The 25,515-nt window shown below is 38.4% G+C and overlaps 2 protein-coding genes across 2 annotated transcripts in view; one reads left to right on the top strand and one right to left on the bottom strand.

Annotated features, from left to right (window-relative positions):
• b4galt6 (UDP-Gal:betaGlcNAc beta 1,4- galactosyltransferase, polypeptide 6) overlaps window positions 1–22,564 on the top strand; it is a 27,098-nt gene extending 4,534 nt beyond the window's left edge. Inside the window, exons 2-9 of the mRNA XM_085137118.1 lie at window positions 767–883; window positions 6,557–6,670; window positions 6,822–6,946; window positions 7,976–8,092; window positions 13,334–13,521; window positions 13,642–13,764; window positions 16,339–16,440; window positions 18,121–22,564. Coding sequence (XP_084993244.1) covers window positions 767–883; window positions 6,557–6,670; window positions 6,822–6,946; window positions 7,976–8,092; window positions 13,334–13,521; window positions 13,642–13,764; window positions 16,339–16,440; window positions 18,121–18,268 — 1,034 coding nt within the window. The 3' untranslated portion in view covers window positions 18,269–22,564. The remainder of the gene's footprint in view (window positions 1–766; window positions 884–6,556; window positions 6,671–6,821; window positions 6,947–7,975; window positions 8,093–13,333; window positions 13,522–13,641; window positions 13,765–16,338; window positions 16,441–18,120) is intronic.
• LOC146499094 (desmoglein-2.1) overlaps window positions 19,215–25,515 on the bottom strand; it is a 29,128-nt gene continuing 22,827 nt past the window's right edge. Inside the window, exon 14 of the mRNA XM_085137112.1 lies at window positions 19,215–25,515. Coding sequence (XP_084993238.1) covers window positions 24,748–25,515 — 768 coding nt within the window. The 3' untranslated portion in view covers window positions 19,215–24,747.

The following is a 25,515-nucleotide window of genomic DNA, read 5'->3' as shown; positions in this document are numbered from 1 at the left end:
TGATATCAGAAGTATCTCACTCACAAAGTGGACTGTTGCTCAGTGATCCAAAGTCATTTTTTAAGATAAAAGTGTATTTTGTGTTTGATTTGGAAACCAAGGTAATGGAATCTGGAAGAAAAGTAGAGCTATCAGGAGATTTTAGACTTCATGTGTCCATCTGCTGACAAATTTTATTAAGATGGTGATTTCCTTTTTCAGCAGGACTTGACCAGAACTACCATAACTACCCAAAGGTTTACTGACTATATTACTACTATATTATTACAACTTTCATTAGGGATTTCTGGGACTCTTCACCATGTAGTTTTAGAACTGAAGAAGCTTTTTGGATAAGAAGTGAAACATCTTAAAGAAGTCCAGTGGCTTTCTTTCGAAGCTCCTTAGACTACCATGACTTGGATGACTGAGAACCTATGCAGACATATATGGTGGAGGGGGGGGGGAGAGATTTCATCAGTGATCTAAGTTCCTTCTTATTAGACTTCGTAATTGACAGGCTGACAGATTAGGTCAGGTGTGAGTCTCCATAGACTATGATGTTTGCAGAGAACATGATCTGTAGTGAGAATGAGAGTCTGGAGAGGTGGAAGTATGCTCTGGAGGTAAGAGGTGGGCGATAGCAAGAAAGGATACCAAGAAAAGTGAAAGCAAAGATTTACAAGATGGTAATACTATTTAAAAGTTTAAATGTGTAATTTTTTTGAATTTATGTAATTCACTAAGTCAATAACACTAAATTCTATATGTCTGCTCTTTCCATCAGCCAACACATACTTCTTCATGGTGCAGGCTCAAGGCATCATGTTGAGGGACAATGTGAGGACCATCGGCCAGATGATCAGATTGTATACAAACAAGAACAGTACTCTTAATGGGACAGGTGGGTTGTATAAGTGCTCACTTTGACTTTGTATCTAGCCAAGAAATGACGTGTCAAAAATCAGTATATAGTATAAAGAGTTTAGAGCAATTGTCTGCATAATGCTGACTGTACAGACATAGCCACTTTAAATTGCTGGGTGGTCTGTGACAGGACTTTAACAGATCCTTGCCCAATTCTTGGCTGATCCATGGCTGGTACATAAGCAGGATTTTTCTATCCACTTCTTGGATCTACATGATGAGTTCCACAGCTTTAGAAGTAACTCAATAACCTTGTAAAACTTTCTTGATTGACAACGAGTGTGGCAGTAATCAGGCCTCAGTGTGGCTAGAGAAATTGAACTCAGCTTTCCAAAGATGTGATACACCACAGATAATTTATGTTAGAACAGGGGAAAGCAATCCCGTTTTCCACACAGAGCCATTTAGGTTTTGTCTGTTTTTCCCTTAATACTAAATGCCTTCAGTTTGAAACAGAATTTTGTGTTAACTTGTTATTTTTGTAATATTAAATTGGAGATCATCTGGGTCTTTAAGACATTCCTGCAGTTCATTATTTGGTGTTTTAAATTTGGCTTCATGGATGGATAAGTGGGCAGCACGGTGGCACGGTGGTTAGCACTGTTGCCGCACAGCAAGAAGGTCCTGAGTTCAATTCCAACATCAGGCCGGGGTCTTTCTGTGTGGAGTTTGCATGTTCTCCCCGTGTTTGTGTGGGTTCCCTCCGGGTACTCCGGCTTCCTCCCACCGTCCAAAGACATGCAGCTTGTGGGGATAGGTTAATTGGATAATCCAAATTGTCACTAGGTGTGAATGTGCGAATGAATGTGAGTGCGAATGGCTGTCTGTCTCTGTGTGTTGGCCCTGCGACAGACTGGCGACCTGTCCAGGGTGTACCCCGCCTCTCGCCCTATGACAGCTGGGATAGGCTCCAGCGCCCCCCGCGACCCTGAAAAGGATAAGCGGAAGCGAATGGATGGATGGATGGATGGATGGATAAGTTTCATCTGCATAGCAGTGAAAAATGTATGCTTAGGGAATCATGTAATAAATAGAATTTGTCCTGGCACTGAACCCTGTGGAAACCCATAATTAACCATAGTGTGTGAAGAGTACCCTCTATTTACATGAACAAACTACAGTCTGTTAGATTTGAATTACGTTGCACTGCAGCAACGTAACTTTAATACCTACACTATGATCTAATCACTGTAATAAAATATTACGGTCAACATTATTGAACTCTGCACTGCTATGCTACTATGAGTCTGCTCTCAGAGACCATAAAACCTTTTGTAACCTTCACTAAAGCTGTTTCTGCACTGTGATGACCTCTAAAACCTAACTGAGACTCTTCAAATAACCCATTGCTTTGCTGATGATCAGTTAGTTGTTTTACGACCATGTTTTACCATTTCAAGAGTTTTTGCAATAAAAGGAATGCTGGAGAATAGCCTATAAAGCCCTTTTTCCATTAGTACCTATTTTGTTCGACTTGGCATGGTTAGCCACAGTTTTCAGGGTTTTCCATTAGGTCACTTACTTTTTAGTACCTGCTTGCCTGGGGTTCCAAGCGATCCAAGCAGGTACTAAAATCTGATGTCGTCAGACAATTGGCTGGTCATTAGCATCACTTGATGAGTCATCAGAGCGTCTCGTTGACGAAAATTCAAACTGTCATTAAAACCCGGCAACGAGGGAAAAGGCTGCAAAAAACAACGCCATGATCCCAAAATTTGACAAAAAACAACAGATCAAGCAGGTATATCAAGAGGTATATTCTTTCCTCAACCTCCACCTTTTTTGTAGCCTTCGTGTCGCATATTATTTACATCGTGGGACGTTGCAATGACAAAAGCCATGCACGTTAGGTAGTACTGCATTATAACGGAAAACCAGTTGATCCGAGTGAAGTTGTGGCGATCCATGGTGAGTCAATCCAAATAGGTACTAATGGAAAAGGGGCTTAATTAGCAGACATCTGGGTCAAGTGATGGCTTTTCCAGTAACCGTTTAACTACTGCCAGCTTGATGGCCTGTTGTACATAGCTGATTAATATAGATCGGTTGATTATATTTAAGATTGTAGCTGTGGGCCACTAGTGTGTCATTGTTCAGCTGGCATGGTGGTGAGGCAAAAGCTAAAGAACTCATAATCATCACTTATAAGGTGACAAGTGATGCCATGATATACCTGGTAGGGCAGGGCAATATGGCCAAAAATATTTATCATGATATATATTTGAAAATTTGTGATAATGATATAATTGACGCGAGACAAAATACTTTACAACTCCACAATTTTATCAGTGCAAAAAACCCCCATCAATGTATTTTCACTTAAACAAGCAGCTGCTTTTTATGTGGATTAAAGTTATATAAAAATTTAACAGTCCAAATGCAAATTCCTTGCTGACAGTTTAACCAACAGGCATTTCCAGTGGAAATTGGCCGACATATCCTGATCCTCATAACCATTTATAATATCCACAAAACTTAAAAAGAGGTTATACACACACAATACGGTAATATTATGTTGAAGCACAGTACGTATCACTCCACGAGGCTCCTGCCTACGGTAGCCGTAATGCTCCGACAATCCATCAAGCGGTGCTTTGGTGTGTATCTGACGGACGAAAGCCAAACCAGTTCCACACCATTGAAGTTGCACCATTTTTACAATGCAGTTCTGGTTCGTCTGTTTCATTCAACGATCCGCTTTCACCCTTCTCATTCTTCGTTGCCGCCATGCTTTTTCCGCCATGTGCGTATGAAAACAAAGGCACTTCTTATGTGCATTTTAACCATATTCTATCACGATATTTCATTTTCTTATCATTGCCTAACGTTATACTGGTATTACCATCAACGGTATGATATGGCCCAGCCCTAATACCTGGTATATTTAAGATTTAAGTAATGGTAGGACTTTTTTGAGCAGTCTTGTAGGAATGGGGTCTAAAAGACACGTTGATGGTTTGGAGGAAGTAATTACTGAAGTTAACTCAGAAAGACCAATTGGAGAAAAGGAGTCTAAATAAATATCAATGATACTGAAAGTAGCTCTAGATAATGTTACGTCTGTGAGATGGTTATGAGTATTTGTTTTTTCTAATGGTTACTATTTTATTTGTAAAGAAATTCACAAAGTCATTACTAGTTAACCTTAAGGAATGCTTGGTCACAAGAGCTTTTGTCAGCCTGGAGCAATCGGGGCCCAAAACCAAGCTTCTGATTTGTAGATGGCCTGCTCTCCTGAGCTACAGCCACGCCTGCAACTAAAAATTATTTTGGTTCCAAAGTAATCTTGTTGAATTTTTTTTTTTTTTTTTGATTAGTCGATTAGTCCTATTCTAGGCTCCAGTATATACTTTATCTCACCTTTCAAGTCTGCCCACCTGTTAAAATAACCTTATTGTCTCTTCCCACAGCAAACTAAAGTAATCACCCATGAAACATTAATTTGAATCTGATTAGCACCTGCCATGGTACAACAGATGATAATTAACCTGATGGCTAAATATGACATGTTAAATTTGATTTTTAAATGTTCATTAATATGCACCACTAATACTTCAATTAAAAAAATCATACTTCATTAATTATCAACTGATTGTGTGAATCCTGTTAATTGTTCCAGCTTTTTGTTGAATCACATCCATTCAAGAGTGATTCAAGAGCTCATCAGCTCTCCTATCACCTGATTGTAGATTGTAGGTTGTAGCTTCATCAATCTTGTTTTTCATATTCGCTTCCATTGAATGCAGGGCAAAAGTTTTTATTTTATTTGTGGGTCCAGATAATCGTGGGTCTAGAGCAGCAGCAGTGATTGGTTTGCTTGGGTTATCATCTTTGATGATGACTTTCTAACCTCAGTTTTATCTGAATTAAGAAGCAGAACATTAGAGTTCATCCTGGTCTTTATGTCTTTAAGACATTCCTGCAGTTAAACTAATTGGTGTGTGTTATCTGGCTTAATGGATGGATAAAGTTGGGTGTCATCTGCATAGTAGTGAAAGTAGTGAAAATGTATGCTATGCCTACTGATGATACTGCCTAATGGAAGCATGTATAATGTAAACAGAATTTGTCCTAGAACTGAACCCTGTGAAACTCTATAATTAATCTTAGTGTGTTAGTAGGACTCTCCATTTAAAATGAACAAATTGGAATCTATTAGATAGATATGACACAAACCGCTCAGGGCTCGCAAAATCGCTAGCCCGACGTCCCGGAGCTAGCGATATCTCCGGTCAGGCGACCAAAATCTATCTCAGCCCATATATTATCATATAGCCCGACGGGCGGGGCTGAGATAGATTTTGGTCGCCCGACCGGAGATATCGCTAGCTCTGGGACGTCGGGCTAGTGATTTTGCGAGCCCTGCGCTGCAGCAAAGTACCTGTAATACCTACAGCATGCTCCAATTGCTCTAATAGAATATTATGGTCAACAGTATCGAATGCTGCACTGAGGTCTAGCAGGACAAGCACAGAGATGAGTCCACTGTCAGAGGCCATAAGAAGATAATTTGTAATCTTCACTTTCTGTGCTGTGATGAGCTCTGAAATCTGAAACTCTTCAAATAAGCCATTCCTCTGCAGATCATCTGTTAGCTGTTTGACAACTACTCTTTCAAGTATTTTTGAAATGAAAGGAAGGTTGGAGATTGGCCTATAATTAGCTAAGACTGCTGGGTCAAGAGATAGTTTAAGTAATGGTTTAACTACTGCCAGCTTGAAGGCCTGTGATACATAGACGATTAATAGAGATTGAAGCATTAATTAATGGTTGGACTTATTTGAGCAGTCTTGTAGGAATGGGGTCTAAAAGACATGTTGATGGTTTGGAGGAAGTAATTACTTCCTCCAAAGTCAGAAAGATCAACTGGAGAAAAAGAGTAAATAAATATCAATGGTACTGAAAGTAGCTGTAAGATAATGTTACATCTGTGAAATGATTATGAGTATTTTTTTTTCTGTAATGGTTGGAAGTTTATTTGTGAAGAAGTTAATGAAGTCATTACTAGTTAATGTTAAAGGGATGGTTGGCTCAACAGCGCTCTGACTTTTTGTCAGTCTGGCTACAGTGCTGAAGAGAAACTTAGGGTTGTTCTTATTTTCTTCAATCAATGATGAATAGTATAAGGTTTGAGCTTTAAAGAGGGCTTCCTTATAATGGAGCAAAAGTATTTCTCCAGGCTAAATGATAATCTTCTAAAATTGTGATATGCCATTTTCTCTACAACTTATGAGTTATCTGCTTTACTGTGTGCGTTTGAAAGTTATACCAGATTATGTGTAGAACAAGGTGACTGTGGCCTGTAGTGTAAAGCTCTGTAGCAAAATCCCCAGTAAGACTAGGAAAGATGCCGAACTATTCTATTGTATTGCTCTGTTCTATTGAGTCACACAAGCAACACTAATCACATTAAGTACAGAAGAGGTAGTAAACTTGTAGTACTGGATAACAATTGTACAACAGCAACCGGTTGCGATTGCCTCAGTCATTGTTGTTCATAGTAGTGCTTTTACTTCTTCACTGGAACATGAAGTATATCAATGAGCCAGTGAAAGGGTACTACTCTGACGCATTTAGCATTTGCTTTGGGGGCCATATTACTATGTAGCTGGGATAAAGTTGTACCTTATTTTGGTTGTTTATACTACAGATTATCCTGATGGCACTAACTCCAGTGAATACCTGGCCCAACCAACTACTTACCTCCCTGAGAACTTTACCTACGCTCAGAACCTCCCTTGCCCAGAACGATTACCTTCTATGAGTGAGTACATTGATATCAGAAGATAAGTGTTAAAGTGGCTCAGTAAGATTTTGGGGGGGGGGGGGAATATTTTGTTGTAGTTTTTTCTTTTTTCTTTTTCATTCCAAGTATATTTGTGGAATAACCTCCCGCTTAAAAATAATCTCCTCAGAGGGCCTTATGGAAGTAAATATGACAGAGGTCCCTATGGAGGTGATAGAAATGAAGTTCTCCAAGTTTTTTGGCGTCGAGTTTGGAGGACAGTGGAAACCAAAGGACTGTAGACCTCGCTGGAAGGTGGGTTTTACAAGTCTCGTAATTGTATATTGTAAAGACTAATGATGAAACATACTAAAACATTTGTATTGGCTGGTATGGCTTCTGGTGGAACTGCAGCTATAGATGATTGTAGTAATCAAATAATCTATCGACTATTTCATTGATTAATCGAGTAATTCAGAAAGAAAGGCATTAATGACAAATAAGTGAATCCAGGATGTGTCACAAAAAACAAACCTTTTGATTGTGCTTATGTGGCATATTAAAATGTAATTTTCAAAAATAAATTTAGTGTCTTGACTGGATGTTGGAAGCTGGAAGTCTGCTTTTCTTTTGGCTTTGGATAATTTTTTGATTCGCCTCAGTTGCGGTGGTATATTTAGCCAAAATGATCACCAGTTCTTCCATTTCCAAATTTGTCCAGATAGTTTTCTTGGCTTAAAGTGGGCTATATACAACAGTAAGCATGTGAAGTGTCTATGATGCCTTATTTGACTCTATTGAAAGTGTTTTCCTATTAAGTTAAATTGAATTGAATTAGATTAAGGAATAAAACATTCAAACAGTCGATGAACAGCAAATCAGTGACAGTAAAATTAATTTTTGTTCAAACTGTGCAAAATCCTGCATGTTCTTTACATGGCACGAGAGATTGTTATTCCTGCTTTGTATGTTACTATTAGTAAATACTCTTGTGGTTGTTCATGTCACATAACCAAAGAAATATTTTACTCTCACAGAGAATAAAAGTAAAGATGGTATCAAGATCCATGTTATGCATGCTAATACCTTCTTCTACTATAGATCTAATCCTAATGATTTTCCTACAAGGAAGCATTTGTTGATAACAGGCAATAAAAACTCCCAATTAACAGAAGGAAAACTCTGAAAGATCCAAACTCAAGGTGGGCAGGCATCTGCCACAAACTTGGTGGGGTGAAAGAGGAAATGAGCTGTGAGAAACTATTACTGAGAATATTTGTTGGGCTACTAACTTCAGTTAATAACTGCACATTGTTGTGCTGATTCTTACTCTGACATCTATAGGTGGCCATCCTTATTCCATTTAGAAATCGCCATGAACATCTTCCCATCCTTTTCCAACACCTTATCCCCATGCTTCAGAGGCAGCGACTGCATTTTGGCTTCTACGTCATTGAGCAGGTACAGTGAGTTGTCTGTTAATTGCACTGAAGCGTATACGGTTATTATTCAACTGAATGTGATTCTTCTGAGCTCAGCATGTGCAAAAAGCATTTTCCAAGGAATAGCTCCCAATGAAAACCAATTGTAGGGATGAACCATTACCACATGACATTCTAGGACTGCAACTTTTGATTGTAGTAATCGAAATAGCAACAATAAATATTCAAAAGTCTTTCAAAGTGAACTTTCCTGGTTGGGTTAAACTTTGTTGGGTTAAATGTTTTCTAAAGTCGTTTCCATTTTAGAAATTGCAATGTTTAACTGCATACATCTGCCAGAAAAAGTAAACTCCTTGATTGTTCCATATCATTTTTTTAAAGAAAACATTTTCTTAAATGCAAAAATATATAAATAAAGTACAGTCAAAGGTCTAAGTCAAATATAATAATAAATATATGCAATAGATTTTTTCCTACCTTTTCAAAATCCTGTTCTGTCTAAGGCAGAACAGGGAGGGGAAAAAAGTAGAGTGGCAGGGGGTAAATGGATACAGATCAAGGACAACCGGGCAATCCGCAGCCCCCAAGAGTACCTAAAACCTAAGGCCATGCATCTCGGCGATATCTGTGCGCATGCATCTGAGCAGGAGTAGGATGGGTGCCCACAACCAAAGGGTGGGAGTCTCAGACAACCAGAGGTCACGGGCAGCTGACTACACTAGAGGCCGGCCACCCTGGTGGAAGCAGGGTCCCAGGGCTCCAGGCGCACAAGAACTGCCCGATACTCACCTTCATCCAGGTTTCACAATGAGCTCACCCGAAACTCTGGCTGATTGGGACCCACACCCAGTTTCACACCTTGGCTCAGGCAATTAGAGGATCATCAGGGGGTCCTTTTGTCCCTCTGTGGGGGGATACTCCCACTAGGTTTGATTCTGGGACTCCCCACCATTTGACCTTAGAACTGAAGAAGCTTCTCGGATGAGAGGTGAAACGTCTTCAAGTAACTTAAAGAAGTCCAGGCGCTTTTCTTTGCAAGCTCCTTTGACTACGATGACCTGGATGACTGAGAACCTTCACAGACAAACTCACCTTCATCCATGTGCAAGGCATACAGGGAAATACTACAGCCGACCACCCCCACAAAGTAATGGGATTGATCAGTGGGGATCAGAGAGGAACAAATTCATTCTTTTTTCTTTTTTTCTTTTTTTTTTTTTGAGGAAGCAGATGTTCTCTCCAGACTGATGTGATCTATGAGTACATTTCTATATTGATTAATACTTTTTTTTATGTATCCAGTTCATAATGATAGTTTTCTTAGCAATGCATAAGAAATCAATCAATCAATCAATCAATCACCTTTATTTATAAAGCACTTTAAAACTACCACAGCTGACACAGTGCTGTACATTGGAACCATAAAATAAAATTACATAAGATATAAATAAGATATAATATAAATAAAAGCCAAATAAAAGAAAGGAAAAAATTAATTAAATAACTAATTTCATTTCAACAGAAAACTAAGTCTCACTGAGGTTAAAAGCCAAAGAATAAAAGTGGGTTTTAAGACGTGATTTAAAAGTGGACAGTGAAGGAGCCTCTCTAACGTGCAAGGGCAAATTATTCCATAATTTTGGAGCCACGATAGAGAAGGCCCTGTCCCCTCTGAGCTTCCTCCTGGATCTCGGTACCTCCAGGAGCAGCTGGTCAGCTGATCTGAGAGACCAACAGGGTGTGTGGGGATGAAGAAGCTCAGAGAGGTAAGGTGGGGCAAGACTGTGAAAGCATTTTAAAAACAAACATAAGAATTTTAAAATGAACTCTAAAAGACACAGGCAGCCAGTGCAGTGAGGCCAGGACAGGGGTTATATGCTCTCTTTTACGAGTTCCTGTTAGGAGTCATGCAGCAGCATTTTGAATCAGCTGCAGACATGAGAGCAACGACTGACTGACCCCCACATAAAGTGCGTTACAGTAGTCCAGGCAGGAAGAAATAAAAGCATGGATCACTATTTCAAGGTGCTGCCTCGAAAGAAAAGATTTTGCTCTTGCCAGTCGCCTTAAATGATAAAAACTGGACTTCACCACTGCTCTGATTTGGTTGTCCAATTTAAAACCACTGTCCAACTTAAAACCAAGATCAGTAACAACAGGTTTAAAATAAACTTCCAGAGGTCCCAAATCTGCAGAGGACTCCTCACAGGGACCACTGGGTCCAGTGGCAAATAAATTTGGCAGTCATCGGCATAATGATGAAATGCGATCCCATGCATTCTAAGGACAGAACCCAGAGGCAATAAATACAGTAGTGGCCCTAAAATTGAGCCCTGTGGGACGCCACATGACAGAGGAGCAGAGGATGATTCGGAACCAAGAAGGCTGACAGAGAAAGTTCAATCTGACAAATATGACTTAAACCAATTGAGTGCAGTGCCACCAATACCTACTACATCACTTAATCGAGAAATTAGAATATTGTGGTCTACAGTGTCAAAAGCAGCAGTTAGGTCAAGCAAGACAAGGACAACATGGTTACCAGAATCACATGCCAGAAGGATGTCATTAAAAACTCTTAATAATGCAGATTTTTTGCTATGAAGGGTTTTAAAACCTGACCGAAAAACCTCAAAGATGCCATTATCATCTAGAAATCTTACAGTTGACTAAAAACAATCTTCTCTAAAACCTTGGAAAGTAAAGGCAGCTTGGAAATAGGCCTACTTTGCTAAAACTGAAAGTAAGGGAGCATGTCACATAGATCAGTGTTTCCCAACCTTTTGGAGCCAAGGCACATATTTCACATTAGAAAAATCACATGACACACCACCAAACCAAAATGTGGCAAAAAGCATATTGATAATGTTTCCCTGCGCACCAGGTATCGCTGAATTGGCTCGGTTTGTCCTCAGTATACCATTTTTGCTTTCTTCTGACCACTAGTTGTGCTAGCTAGGGCCTTCATCTGGGCCAGAATTTTCTCCATGACCCATTTCAAATTGACTACTGTTTCTTTGCAAATATTTATCTATTGCTATTATGCGCTGCATCGTCTCACAGCATGACTATTAAGCAATTTCTTCTTCATCTTCTTTTGTTTTACTGACAGTTGGCGAATCATTTAATTAGAGCAGGTAGGTGTAGGCCCTCTAGTGGAAGAGAATTTAATTGTTTTGCCCATTACTCATGCCGATTGCTTAGAGTACTAATCAGGGGGAACCAGATAATCTTCCACGGCACACCTGATTATTTCTCACGGTACACCTATGTGCCACAGCACAGTGTTTGGGAAACACTGACCTAGATGCACAGTTTGTGTGAGGTTGGGATACACCAACTAAACCATTTGAATACGTCTTCACATATCTTCTGCCAGAACCTTTGGGCAGGTGTGCAGGACCATATAGCATGGATATAGTTCTCAGCAGATTTATCTTTTAATAGGTGCAGATTTTTGAAGGTGTGATGCCCATTTGGAACAGCTTTTGTCTTGTATAATGTGTAAAAGAACACAAATTGTGTAAAAGAACACACAGTGCTGTCGGCCAAAAATAACATTGGCCGACAGCAATGTCCGCGTAGGTGACCTGACAGTTGTTTTTACATCTGTTTGCCGAATCTGTTTACCTGCTCTTTAATCGTTTGCTGTTTTTGCTGTTTAGTGGTTGTTTTTGTAAGCTTTAAGCAAATAGTTTTGTAAGCTTTAAGCTGAGATTCTGGTGTTTCTGGTAAAAGCCCACCCCTAGTAATTGTCCTATAGACATGTCTATTATGTGAAAGTAGAAAGAGACGTATGTGTAGATACAGATCAGCTGACTCAATACAGCCATGCCGTGTTGTTTTGGTAGTGATAAACCTGCTGCTGGCAGAACTCCACGTGCAGCGTCTAAAAATCTTTATGCAGGATTTCCAGGAATGCCAAGCGTGCGTCAAAGTTGGACTGTTTTTTTTTTTTTTGTTTTTTTTTTTGTCTATGGACACCAAAATGTCCACCATGTCGCTGGTTCTGGTGAGTTTTCAGGGGGGCTTCAATTCAAGGACGCTGTTCCTTTGCTGCTGGAGGGAGTCAGTGCCTTGTTACCGCGTCAATAAATTGCTGCAAACTGTCCAGGTCTTCTTTACAATCCTCCTGAGAGGTGAAGTCGTTTAGATATGGCATAAAGTAAGGCATAAACTAAGGCATAAAGAAATGTACCTTTACTCTGTCTTCTTGGAAGACTTACTTACTTCAATAGAAGGCAAAAAGTGTTCTGACAGTGTTTTATCTCCTGGTAGATTTATTTAAGTGTGCTAGTGAATGAGTCAGTTTGTGTCTGTAAGCATTTAAAGGTGTGTTGTGGCTGCAGTAAAGAAAAGTGAGCATCAGTATTCTGAAGTTTTTGTGCAAGACATTACAATGGTCTAGATGTTATTTAATATTAATAATAATTTAGTGTCCAGCCTAAAAACCCTCTGGGCAGTGTCTCAAAGTTTTACTGGCCCATGTGCATTTTTGTTGGTCTGTGAAGAAAGTTTTATTTTCATAGTTTTAAATATTAATGCAATTTAATTAACACAGTATTTTTATATTATATCACTTTCAATCTAAAAAATGTTGGGAAAGCTTGTGAAATAAATATGGTCTAGTACACCCATGCTTCCATTTAGAGTTACCCCTGTTTGCTTCCATGTGAAACAGGATGGCAAGCTGTTAACCGTTCATCTGAATTTTTCAATACAACATCTGGAGGCTTACCATAGATTGCTCTCCGTTCTATCTAAGAAGTAAGCATTACCTAAGTGCTGCCATGGTTGCATCGGAGAGCACCTTTTTGCTCCAGAGGATACACCAAACATCTTCTTTGCTTTTTTCCTCATCAGTACCAGCTATACTACTACTTCTTCTCATGAACTGCTCTTTGTGTGGTCCCTGACCCAGGACCAATTTGCCATGGGAGCCCCCCCCCCCCCCCCCCCCCAAAGAAAAAAAAAAACCCCAACTATTATAAAACCAAATGTACTGTCTGCAATAACTTGTCTGATGTAGTGCAAAAGTTACATATAGTTAGGACTGATAGTGTTTTTTGCCTAGTTCACATGTTAAAATTATTGTTTTACTGTGAGCTATGCAATTTGCTAATTGCATTGTTTCAGATCTCATTTGCAATCCAGTGTGCTTGCTTTAAATAAGAGCTAATGTAGTTTACTATACTGAATTGTTGTTATTGGCAAAAAATAAAAAACTGCACCATGCTCATCAGAAATGTGTACTTTTTAGAGTGGAAGCCAGCCATTCAACAGAGCCATGTTATTTAATGTGGGATTCATGGAAGCTATGAAGGACTTGGACTGGGACTGCTTGATTTTCCATGATGTTGACCATATCCCTGAAAATGACAGAAACTACTATGGTTGTGGTCAGATGCCCCGCCACTTTGCTGCCAAGCTGGACAAATACATGTACATGTGAGTGTGTGGAAAATTTACCAGACTGGTAGGATAATTTAATTGCAACTGACCTGGAATTATTAACCAACTAGAAAGTTTCTGATTGTTATTAAACATGTGTTCTTTTGTTGTTTTTAGTCTTCCATATAGTGAGTTCTTTGGTGGTGTGAGTGGGCTCACTGTGGATCAGTTCTGGAAGATTAATGGTTTTCCCAATGCATTTTGGGGTTGGGGTGGAGAGGATGATGACTTATGGAACAGGTGAGTTACCAACTACGTTGTGTTCTTACTTTACTAGCTACCCAGGAAGATGCTAAAAATGCTGAGTTTGCAATGTGTGATCTACTAAAAATCTTGGACAAGTAGCCACTGTCCAAAAAATGACTTTGAAATGCCTTCATAAAGCCTGGACAGCACCTAAAGAAACTAGGTGAAACTAAGTTCTGGCCTCCATGTAGCAAAATATAGAGAAATTTGGGGTCATTCAAGACTTTTGCACAATATAAGAGTCTGAAGAAATCTAAAAAATAAAATATTAAATTGCAACCTAACAGAAAAAAGGAAAGAAGGACATACTCATAATTGAAACTGAAGTCTGAAGAAGTAACAGCCCAGCAAACAATAGGCAATAGTCTCAAAAATAACCTCCACATCTGGTTTGGGATCTATGAGGAAGCTTCTGTGCAAGAATATTATTTTTCTGTATTTAATTTTCTTTTAAATTGTATCTGTTTATTAGATTAAATTAAAATGGAACACAAGGAAAAGCTGTTTACTGGAAATAGTTTTGGTGATTTGCAGTGTAAAATGTCTGAATGGTCAAACTGGCTGTTAAAGTTACGTTTTAAAAATGTAAAATAAACTTAAGTTTTTACAATAAAAGCTGTCAAAAGAATGTGAAATTCAATTCAATTTTATTTCTATGGACTCAAAACAGTGGCCACAATGTGCTTTCTATTATAAGTAGGGCTGTCAGCTAGGGGTACAACGATACTCGTATCGATATTGAACCGTTCGATACAGTGCTTTCGGTTCAGTACGCATATGTATCGAACAATACAAAATTTTTAATTTATTTCATCAACTTTCCTTCTGACGATGCTGTCTGTGTTGAGCGCTCAGTGGATCTGCGCTCCACAGTGCAGCTTAGGCGGAGTAGTCGAACGCAGATTCACTTGAGTGCAGGGCAAGCTAGCGAGACAGAAGTTAAGCTCTCCTTGCAACATGGCAAATTGAACCTCCCCCACCCTCATTCAGATCTGGCCTTTGGAACTATTTTGGTCTTCATGTGACGTATGACCCTGAAGGTAAGCGCGTCATGGACAAAAGTAAAACAGTATGTCGGATGTGCCACGCAATGCTCAATTACATTGGTGGGAACTAGTGTGTTGGCGCAGTTAGCTCGTTAACGTGTTGGCCGTCCAGCCCCACGTACGGGGCGATCCGTGGTAGCTCGTTAACGGAGATTTGCCGTGTTGTGGCGTTAACGTCATTTCAACGAGATTAATGCTGACAGCACTAGTGGGAACACAACGAATATGACTGCACATTTACGCCGACATCATCCTAGTGCAAAGACAAGTGGAAGCAGACAAAAACAACAAGCACGCATGCTACAAACTTTACCCCAGTCATTTAGACAGCCGTTAGCACATGATTCTCCTTATGGGGACCTGATATGTTTAATATGCTGCTGAGAATATAGCCCAGAAGAAGCGTATAGTATAGCTTTTATTTTGGAAAGAGACATTTCTCTGTAATAAACTCTCTTTTCCAAAGATAAGTGATTTCTCAATCAGATATATTTATTTTCTTTACTACTTTGTTGTTTCAGCAACATTAAATTTAAAAACTGTACTTTTGAGTTAAAATATATATTTATAATTTTAATAAATGACAAATTAAAAAGGCATGAACATTTTTTTGTATCAAAAAAATATCGAACCGTGACACCAAAGTATCGAACTGAACCGAACCGTGAATTTTGTGTATCGTTGCACCCCTACTGTCAGCATTAACGTGTTAATGCCGCGTTAATCATGATTAACACGACTACATTTTTTTTTTTACGTAGTTAACACATCTGGAGCGCAGAATGACTCAAAATCCCTGAAAAGTCCCTGTCAATGCATTTTGCGCAGTTTGTCCATTCTGTGCTCAAGATGGGTTGATTGCGTTAAAATTTTTTAATCGCGTTAATCGTGATGATGGCATTGATATGTTAACACTTACAGACCTAATTATGAGGCAAAGATCCTACAGTAATACTGAGAAAATCATCTGCAGCTAACTATCCAAGTCACAGTTTTTTTTTGTTTTTTTTTGAAGAAATCTTTTGGTCACACTCTGCAATTAAGTTAAAGGGGCTTGTTTATAGTGGAAAGTAGATACGCCCCAAAGGACGGAGGAGGGGACTCCTAACCGCTGACTGCTAGCTGAAAGTTGGCTGTCAGTTAACAGACAGCCGACTGACATCTGGCTGAAACCGGCAATTTTGAGTGGCTGTTTCTATACCAGGAATTGAACCACCAACCTTCCGACTGACAAGCCCCTCCTGCAGTGATGTACTGAAAAACATTTGTTCACACAATTTAGCAACGTCGTTGACATAAGTTCTGAATGTTTATACATTTTGCATGCACGAAATAGAAAACAGAAAAACATATTTTTGATTCCTGTGCTTAAAAAGTCCAATATAAATTCAAACTTGTGCACCCAATAATTCAAATAATAATAATAGGAATAATTAAAAGCCCATAATTATTATTGATGTTATGTATACACTAACATTGGTTTTAATTCTGTAAATAGTGATGCAGCTTGATTACCTTGCAGGGTTCAGTATGCCGATCTGAATGTGACACGACCAGAGGGGGAGATTGGCAAGTATAAATCAATTCCTCACCATCACAGAGGAGAGGTGCAGTTTCTTGGGAGGTAAAGTTTCTTTTTTCATATTAAAAAATACATTTACAAAATGTCCTAACTCTAATGAATAATATCTTTTTTTTAAAAAAGCATTAAACCTTTAATTTTAATTTGAGTTTATTTTGTTTTGATTCTAACTGCAGCAGATCTAATGTCCTCTAGATAGTGCATACAAATATGTTGTACACAAACATAATTTAGAAAAAAGAGCAGAGCAGGCCATCCAGTAATTGAAACATAGGTTTGTTGGATTATGGTTTCCACCGGTCTGTATCTTTGTACCCTGATGTGTTCACTTATCTATGGGTCTGTTTATGAGAGGAAACTGTATGCACAATTTAAAGTTGCTACAAGAGGTGTTTGTATTAACTTCAGACCTTCTTAAGTCACACCATTGGTAATGGTGTTGAGACCTTAGCGTGCATCTACTGTATCTGCCTTTACCCTGATCTGCACACCATCTGAACTACACACCAGTGTAACATGGCGGAAATGTTATGGCCTAGGAATGTGGAACCATGTGAATTTTTTAAAAATAATGCAATTGCTGATGGAAGTAGCAGGATGAATTCTGAAGTATACAGGGCTATACTCCCTGCTCAGATTAAGCTAAATACTGCAAAATGTAACAAATGGTGCTTCACAGTACAAAAAAGTCTACTACAAGTAACCTAAGAGTTTCTTAGGACAAAGGAATGGGATATTCTTTAATGATCAAGTAAGTCAACTGATCTCAATCCAACAGAGTTTATGATTTTCAGTGACTGAAAATAAAGCGACACAGTTCAAATAGTTGACAACGGAAGCTGTTTGCAGTAAAGGCCTGCAACCAGTAATCATTTTCAGTATGATCAGTTTCTCTAATTATTGTAGAAATTTGGCCCTCTGTACCTGACGTTGTTGAGGTTCGGAACATTTCGGTCAAGTTTAGATCTGGACTTTTATTGGGCTGTTGCAATATCGTGGTTCCTTTCTTTCATTTTCAGTCATTCTGTTCTATATTTAGTAGTCAGAGGGAGAGAGCCCCATGTTTGACTCTGGAATACTTTGCTATACAGAGGAGTTTATGGTTGACTCACAAGTCCAAGTCCTCAATCCTCCAAGTCTGTACTTGATAGTGTGTTTTTGTTAATATGCTGTTTTCACAGAATTTGGCCTTGTGAATTAAAACCAAGCATCTTCACTTTTGGTCTTATCTGTGGTATATTTATATCTAACTTTGCAAAACCGAGCCATGTGGTTTTTTTTTTTTTAGAGAGAAGGGGCTTTCTCCTGGCAACCCTTCCAGACAAGCCATACCTGTTTAGTCTTTGTGTAATTGTACTGTTATGAACTCTGGCATTTAACAGTAACTGGGGCCTGTGGAGTCCAAGATGCACCTGAGTGCTCCAGACCAGCAAATCTGCTTTTGTAAATGTGTTTACATTTGCTGATGATCAGTTACGCAAGTATATTTGATTAACAGCACCTGTTTGATATGCAGTCCATTGGGGTGGTGTAGAGAGGCAGAATTACAAAAGTACTGACCAAGTACTTCCGGACCTGACTATATTTAGATAACTGTTACCTTAATGTTGGACCAGTTTAGACACTTTGGGTCTAATAACCAGATGCTTCAATCTCGTAAATGCCCAAATAGGAGTAGAGCAGGTAGAGTGTACTGATACTGTGTCACTTTTTTGTTTGTAGGTATAAACTCCTAAGATATTCCAAAGAGCGGCAACACTTGGATGGTCTCAACAACTTGCATTACAGTCCACACATCTCACTTAGTAGTCTCTACAAGAACATCTCTGTGGACCTTTATCCTGAGCTTGCCCCTATCACAGAGTACTGAACTGACCCAGCCACATCTTCCTGCACTCCCTGAGCTCACCCTGTTCTCTTCCAGTCTGACCTCCTGGTGTTATCTTCAGCAGTTCAGAGGTAAAGCTGTGGAGAAGAGGAGGTGGCACAGGCTCTGAGGGATAAAGAGAAGCGCCATATAATGCTGCCAAGAAATCTTGCTGTGGAAAAAATCCAATCCAAATAAAAAAGTTTTTTTCGTGTTTCAAAGGCAGTGGCTAGTTTCTAAAGATGAACAATTCATTCTGTGTGTCAGTTGAAAAATGTGTGGGTGTGCTGAGTGTGAATTGATGGGTTTGTTGCTGCATGTCGTTTTGTTTGTACCAGCTTAACTACAAGTCGACATTAATCTTGAGCAGCAGTTATCTCAACTAATGTTTACTGCAAAGCCTTAATGTGGCAAAACCACAGCTCCCTGCTCTCGGCTCTGCACTGCTTCACGTCTGATGTATAAAACCATCACCTTACAAGCCAATAAACATTTTTTTTCTCAACTTTTATTTCATTTGTTTGATACATATCATTTTGTTATAACAGTAATCTTTTTAAAAGAGGGACACACTGTTAACATTTATATACATATATATGTATGATGTACATTTTTTTTTCCTTATTTTGATAAATTGTATTTATTTTCTGTTTCAGGATGTTTAGTATTTCTCTTTTGTCTTGTTTTTTTTTCTCCTGCACTGCTGCTGAATCTGCATGAACATGTATGTAAATATCAGCCTCTTAATGATCACAGAACACAGATATGTAAATAGTCTTTGAATGCTTGAGCAAATACAGTGATATTCCAGTGGATATGAATTTTATTTTGGCAGCTACCCTTGATTTGAGTATTTAATAAGAGTGAATCATTCCTTTCCAGCTGGAAGTTCTAATGATGTAAGATGTTTGGGTCAAAAAGCATCCACATCTCATTATTTGTTAGCATCTTTTGCATGCCTTAATTTTTTTTTTTTTTTTACACATTTTTTTTTCAAACATAAATTAATTTCATCAGGTAGGGATCTGCGTATTTAAATTATTTTATTTCTATTTTTTAAATGTGCACTGTACAAATAAAGGTTAGATAAAGCATGACTAAGGCGCTCCATGACTTTGTAAAAAGAGCATGGCTGGCCAGCGTGCACACAACATGCTCAGTACAGGTTCATGGTTTCACATAAGTCTATATTTTTTGTCTCAGATGTTTTTGTTTTTTATGATTTTCTATGCTTTTTTTTTTTGTTTGTTTGTATTTTTTTCCAAGTGCTGGACGAGATGATAGACCTCTTTATTGTACTGTACCATGTAATGAAGCATGGCAATTTGATGTGTGGATGATGTTTCTGGACTGTGGCTTTAAATGTTTTGGGGCTTTTTTTTAAATTTCTTCCAAAGTTGCCAAGCAGTGAGAAGAGCCAGAACGAGAGAACATTGGTGTGAGCTTCTCATAGGTATTCATGCTGTGAAAACAGGTTTTTTTCTAAACCTAAGCACTAGAGAGCGTAATGATAGAAATGTGTACACAGAATCTTTGGTGACATGTTGACCATTATGATTCTCTGTGTGGCTAGGTTTTAAATTTGACCATGATTTGTATGTTTGGAGATTTTATGTTGTTAAATAGTTCTCTGCCCACGTTTGTCCTGGACTTTATTTGCTGATTATTGAATCCTGTTTAACGGCTTCAGAATGAACCTCTTACTCTCCTATACATGTGTCAATTTGTTTTTTGGTTGTCAGCCTAAATGGTGTTCCTGCTTTGGATTGTCCACTAATTTAGAGCATTGGTGACCAAATATGTTTACCTCTGTAACTGCGATTCATGCCTACCTAGAGACCAGTTAGTCAGAATAAGATATGAACACAAACTGTCCATCCTGATTTTGTGTAAATGGGTACCACGTAAGAAACAAGACCAAATTCAGTGATTTGCAAATTAAACCCTGGATTTAATGCAAAATTGTACAACGGCATATTCATATAGTATAACTAATTTTAGTGTTTTGGTTGGCTGGAAATTGTTGAATGTTTCAATCTGTAGATCCTCAGGCAATATTGCAATAAAAGCACACAATTATTTAGGGAAAATCAAGAACACATCAGCATCATATTCATTTAAACATATACATCGTTGCATTCTATTTTTTCTATGTGGTTTTCAACAGCTGGTGAGGTTTGCCTCTTGTAAAATTGGAAATGGAAGGAGATGGCTTATATTATGTTAAACGTTTGAAATCTGCAGATAAACTGCGTAACAGATGTTTAAGGTACTTTTGCTAAGAAGTAACTCTTAAACAAGAAAAAATTAAAATACATCAAAACGACTGGCAACAGATGATGCATTATTGCTTGCATATTTATATTTTTTTAAGTTCATAGAAAGTTATCTTGATCACGGAAATTAAAATATCCCACTGATGGAGAGAATTTTGTTTTATATTTTCTGTATGTTCCATGTTTTTGAGCTGGAAAGACTAGTGAGAACCTACAATCCCATCCAGGCTCAGGTTTCAGAAACACTGCTTTATCACAGAGTAGGATCTGCAGGATCTAAAGGCATGCACTTGTCTTTCTTGTGACTCTGCTGTCATGTTTTGTTTTTGGTTATATTTTGTATTAATGTGATCCTCCAGTGACAGTACTAATGCCTTAATTTCCAACTTGTAGTAAAATATTAAAATTTTGGGAAGCAGTATTCAGAATAAAAACCTTGTTTCACATGGAATTGGATTAGATCATCTGGTACATTAACTTGCCCCATGTCCATTATCAGTGTACAACTGAAGTTTATACCCCTCTGCTGGGATATTTTTTGTGGTGCTAAAGCCTAACACAAGCATGCTAACTGGAATAAAATGGAAACTGTATGTAGTTCAAACAGCCAGATAGACTAAAGACCTATAGGTAGGCGTGGTTGCTGACTGAATCCATTGCAAGTCTCTAGTATATATATATATATTTTTTTTTTTGCTTTAAGTCAGTCTGTGTAATAAGAGTATTTTCCATTATGAACTAAGAGATGGTCTGACAGGGCAGCTAACATATAGCTCCTTTAGGAGGTAACTTGACTGGCCAAAACTGATCCATATACAGAAGTGGGTGAGAGTTTTCTTGATTGTCAGCTCACTGGGTCTCAGTATTAGGTGAAACTGACTTTTTCATCACATGATTATCAGTAGTCTAAAAGTATGTAAGGTTGTTCAGGTAATGTGTTCACCATTGGGCAATGGTTATTCTATTTGTAGTATTTGTGCCTTGAGTTTTTATGTTACTTTATGAATTTACATTTTTAGCATAGATATTAAAAAATGTTCTATTTTACTGAATTATCAATGATTTTCACCCTTCATATTAATTATATGAAGTCTAAAGGAATATGCAGTATGTTTTTCATGTTTCAGATCCAAAAGGTTTTGATGGAATGTTTTGCATACTTTGTCCTCTCTTGCCTTGATGTCCTGTCATCCTTTAATGATCTACCATGACTAACTGTGGGTCATTTTTAAGAAAATCTTGCCAACGATGCACTAAGACTGAGCTGTCAGGGCAGTGGACATTTTATCCATGTCCTTTGTAGCTGAGGTGCCTTTAAAAATGATAAATAAATAAACAATCTGTTTCTCACATCCTTCCAAGAGAATATAGTTTGAAGGCAACTACATATTTTGTGCAAAGATCCTCAAGCTTTGAGGCTAATCAAAAACAATGGCTACACCTTAAAACATATTTTATTTTCTTCATTCTGTATGGCTCGGTCTTAAAATACATCTGTGCACAAGATATTGTAGGTCATAACTAGTTTCCATGTGCATGAAGACAAGCAGAAACGAGGTTTTGCTTTTATGGCTGGCACAGGTGGTAACTTTCCACTGTGTAGAAAGCGGTTACTAAGAACCTGATGTGATGACGTTATGACCTTGACAGTTTGGGACGTTCATACCTCTTTGGGTGTTTGCCAGTAAGTTCACCATTTTAGTGATAAACCGTCAAGTTCATTCATATGGTGAAAAAACCCAAAATATGTTAAGTTGCTGTTGTTTATAGCTACAGTGGTTGTTATTTCAGAGTTGATAAAGTTGAGACATTTTCTAAATAATGGCCCAATTGTGTCATGAAAATAAGAGTAATAACTGAAATTTTAAAAAGAAAACAAAATCACTCCCTGTACGGAAGAGGATTAGGGCCACTGGAAAAAAAATCTGAGAAAAAAGTCAGAATCCTAACTTTAATCTCAGAATTCTGACTTTTTCATCAAAATTATTTTTTTTCAGAATTCTGAGATTAAAGTCAGAATTCTGACTTTTTTCTCAGATTTTTTTTCCAGTAGCCCTAATCCTCTTCCGTACTCCCTGCCATGCTCAAGTTGGTCTGAGTATTTTAGATTTCATCCCAGTTCCATCTAAACAAAGTAGCCTGTGTTCTTTGTAGCTCTTTGATCCTAACTGTCTAATTGTCACGTTTTTCATGCCCACGGCTCTATAAAAGAACAAATGAGCCAAACCTGTTAAAATGTTAATGTAGCACCTACTCCCTGGAGTTGTGCCTCTTACTAGCAAGTGCTAGAGCCCTTCATATTGTCAGATTTCCGCGGTCTTTAGTTCCAGACAGTATAAAACAATTTAAGTGTTTTATGTTGTTACTTTGTGAAAGCTTTTTTTTTTTCTGTCAATCAAAAAGTAAATAAACACATCAGCATATTCTGGAAAGTGAGCTGTCTCATCTGCTTTCTTGTCCTCATAACATTACATGTATTGTTGTGACATTTATCTCCAAGCTGCCTTGGTGAAGAATGAACTTTAATTGGACTTAGATATGCAGATCCATGTGTGTGTGTGTTTTTTTAACAACGAGTCAGTGTTTAACTTTGTACAACATGAAAGTAGATTTGAAATAAAACAATGAGACAGGGTCTGTCCCAGCTATCAGTTCAATTCAGTTTTATTTATATAGCATCAAATCCCAACAAGAGTCACTTAAATGTGCTTTACACTGTAAGACAACCTATAATCAGACAACCCCCTAAGACAGGGATATCAAACTCATTTTACATTACTTTCTTAAGTGAACCAGAGCAGTGAAACTCCTCTTTTGGTCAATGTAAAGATATTTAACTAAACATTTAATCCCTTATATTCTAATAAAAGAAAGTATAAGTACACTTGCAGCAATACGTCTCAAAAGTCTGCTCTCTCATGCATCCATCTGAGTATGAAAAAAGAAAGAAAAGACTTACAGAGAAAGAGTATAGGAAAAAAGTGCTGCCGTGAGTGGGTGAATGAGTCAAGTTGTGTAAAGTGCTCAGATAGAGTAGAAAAGCGCTATATAAGAAGCAGTCAGTTTACTAAGTTTAAAGATATCATTCGTCTGCTCTTCTTCAGTGCCTTGTGCCAACAGAGTGCAGAGCAGCTACTTGAACGCTAATCCACAGAGGTTGATTATTTTGTTAATAATTTTACATCTCCATTGCCTATAACTCTGGATACTGTAGCTCTTATGAAAAAAGGGAGCCTCAAATCAGACGTACTTGACTCCCTGGTTTGACTCTCAAATGCGCACCTTAAAGTAGATAGCTCATAAGCTGGAGAGTACTGACAGAGACTAGAAAGAGAGATCATATTTGTCCTATATTCATTGACTCCCTGTTAAATGAGAGCACTATCACATAATGAGAAAACATACTTTTGCGTTCAAGAAACATCCATCTATCCTTTGCATGCTAAATGCAACAATCACCACACCTTTTCCCCCCGCATTTATATTTTTGGGATCAGTTCATCCTGCGCATGCATTACAGAGTGGAAAATCAATCAAGCTTATTGATTTTAGCTCAGCAACACTCCACTGGGTTCACTGTCATTTTCACTAAGCTTCAGATTCATGATGAACTCGTTTTGGTATGGTATTCCTGCTCGGGGGCCACTCGTTCCCATGAGCACAATTGCAATGAACATGATTGGCCTTTAAAAAAAGATTTAGGTTGATGTTATGTTACTTCCAGTGTCAACTTTCACATGAATGCAATTGTGATGCAACGTTTTTATATCACTATATTTGATGTGACTAGTATTATTCATTTCTTTTGCTTAAATACTGTTGTTGATCATATGACCAAATTATTAAGCTTGAAACTGACTTTCACACAGTCTACCACTCCTTCATGTGTTTTTGGAATACAGTTGACAGCTACTGACAGCCATTGTTTACACCAATGGAAGATTTTCTTGGAGCAGTGTTATGCTGATTTGATCATCAATTGAATGGTCCTAACCACATCTGCCCATGTGTACTCCACGTGTCTACATACTGCAACAACAACAACCACCACCAACTCTTTTTTTTCCCATAGCCTACAAGAAGATGTCCTTGTAGGCTATGATGCATATTGGACTGCCAAATCTAATCTAATCTGAAGGGTTCTTTAACCAGAATAACACCTCTTGTCAAAATGCCCTGAGATGAGATTGGTTCCAACTGCCCTTCCTAATTCCTACTTTGACTACTTTTATCCTTGTTCGGCATACAGTGACCATTTAGCTGCATTAGTTTCCTATCCTCCGTAGAGCCCAGGGGCATAGGTGGGCTGATGGGTAGGAAGGCAATGGGGCTGGTTGGAACACTGTGGCTAGCAGGATTTCTTGACCTCTCAATGTCCTGGATAAAAAATCGATTGGTTCCGTTGGAGCCATCTACTAACAAAAGTGTGTTCTGTAGATGTGGTTGAACTACATATTGTATGGGTTGTGATACCGAGCTGGTGTAGTAAATTGGTTCCTGTTGTAGTAAAACAGTCTGAACTGGACTGGGTAGTTTATCATAATGACTAATATGAGAGGAACGTCTGACACTAGTACTCTTAGAGGTAGGAAGTGTCATAGATCGGGCAGTACTTACAGTACCGACAGATGACTGTAGTATATTTGTATTGGACGTTACTCTTTCTGTTTTTATGTCTGCATGCTTTGTTTTAACAATGTGCTCCTGTCTGCTCTTAAAAACTGGCTCGACAAAATCAGCTGTGCTTTTGAAAGCACCTGCAACATTTTGTGCCAATAAGGGTTTGGGGGACACTGTAGGAAACATACAGATCTCAGCCAGAGTCTTGAACTTTGGCCCAAGTTCAGTGAGGAAATCTAAGTCATTGTCATCCTCCAGAAGGCTGCAGCAACCCACAGAGCCAGCAGAGGAGCCCTGGCCCTCAAAATCATATTCCAAATGGGAATCCTCCACAGGAACAGCACATGCCGCTTT

The sequence above is a fragment of the Neolamprologus multifasciatus genome, chromosome 17 (genome assembly GCF_963576455.1).
Source record: "Neolamprologus multifasciatus chromosome 17, fNeoMul1.2, whole genome shotgun sequence".
Taxonomy (NCBI): domain Eukaryota; kingdom Metazoa; phylum Chordata; class Actinopteri; order Cichliformes; family Cichlidae; genus Neolamprologus; species Neolamprologus multifasciatus.
The sequence above is the reverse complement of the archived record's forward strand: the minus strand, read 5'-3'. Positions and strand labels throughout refer to the sequence as shown.